The following is a 492-nucleotide window of genomic DNA, read 5'->3' on the forward strand; positions in this document are numbered from 1 at the left end:
CCCCCCCCTTTTCCCCTCCCCAGTCCCATCTGTGCCCCCTCCTCCCGCCTCCGCCGACCCCCAGCTCCTCGCCCGGAGGAAGGGTGCGCGTAGCGTGCATCTCCCATCCACCGATATCTATGATCAGCTCCGTGACGTGTGTGTCTCCTCCTACCGTGGACGCAAGTCTGGGAACAAACCACCCTCCAAAACATGCCTGAAGGAAGAGATGGGCAAGGGGGAAGAGTCGGACAAGATCACCATCAATGTAGGTGGCACCCGGCATGAGACCTACAAGAGCACCCTACGGACTTTGCCGGGCACCCGTCTGGCCTGGCTCGCTGACCCCGACGCCCAGAGCAACTTTGACTTTGATGGGAAAAGCAATGAGTTCTTCTTCGACCGTCACCCCGGGATCTTCTCCTACGTGCTCAACTACTACCGAACGGGCAAGCTGCACTGCCCCGCGGACATCTGCGGACCCCTCTTCGAGGAGGAGCTGACCTACTGGGG

The 492-nt window shown here is 61.0% G+C and overlaps 1 protein-coding gene across 3 annotated transcripts in view; it reads left to right on the forward strand.

Annotated features, from left to right (window-relative positions):
- Positions 1 to 142: 142 nt before the first annotated feature.
- KCNC4 (potassium voltage-gated channel, Shaw-related subfamily, member 4) overlaps positions 143 to 492 on the forward strand; it is a 20,259-nt gene continuing 19,909 nt past the window's right edge. For 2 of the 3 annotated variants that reach the window (XM_010151921.1, XM_010151920.1), the window contains exon 1: positions 143 to 492. This exon is cut by the window's right edge and continues 286 nt beyond it. In XM_010151921.1, the coding sequence (XP_010150223.1) occupies positions 209 to 492 (284 nt within the window). In that variant the 5' untranslated portion in view covers positions 143 to 208. The other variant, XM_010151919.1, reaches the window with a different exon arrangement.

Source organism: Eurypyga helias, unplaced genomic scaffold (assembly GCF_000690775.1).
Source record: "Eurypyga helias isolate BGI_N326 unplaced genomic scaffold, ASM69077v1 scaffold24215, whole genome shotgun sequence".
Taxonomy (NCBI): Eukaryota; Metazoa; Chordata; class Aves; order Eurypygiformes; family Eurypygidae; genus Eurypyga; species Eurypyga helias.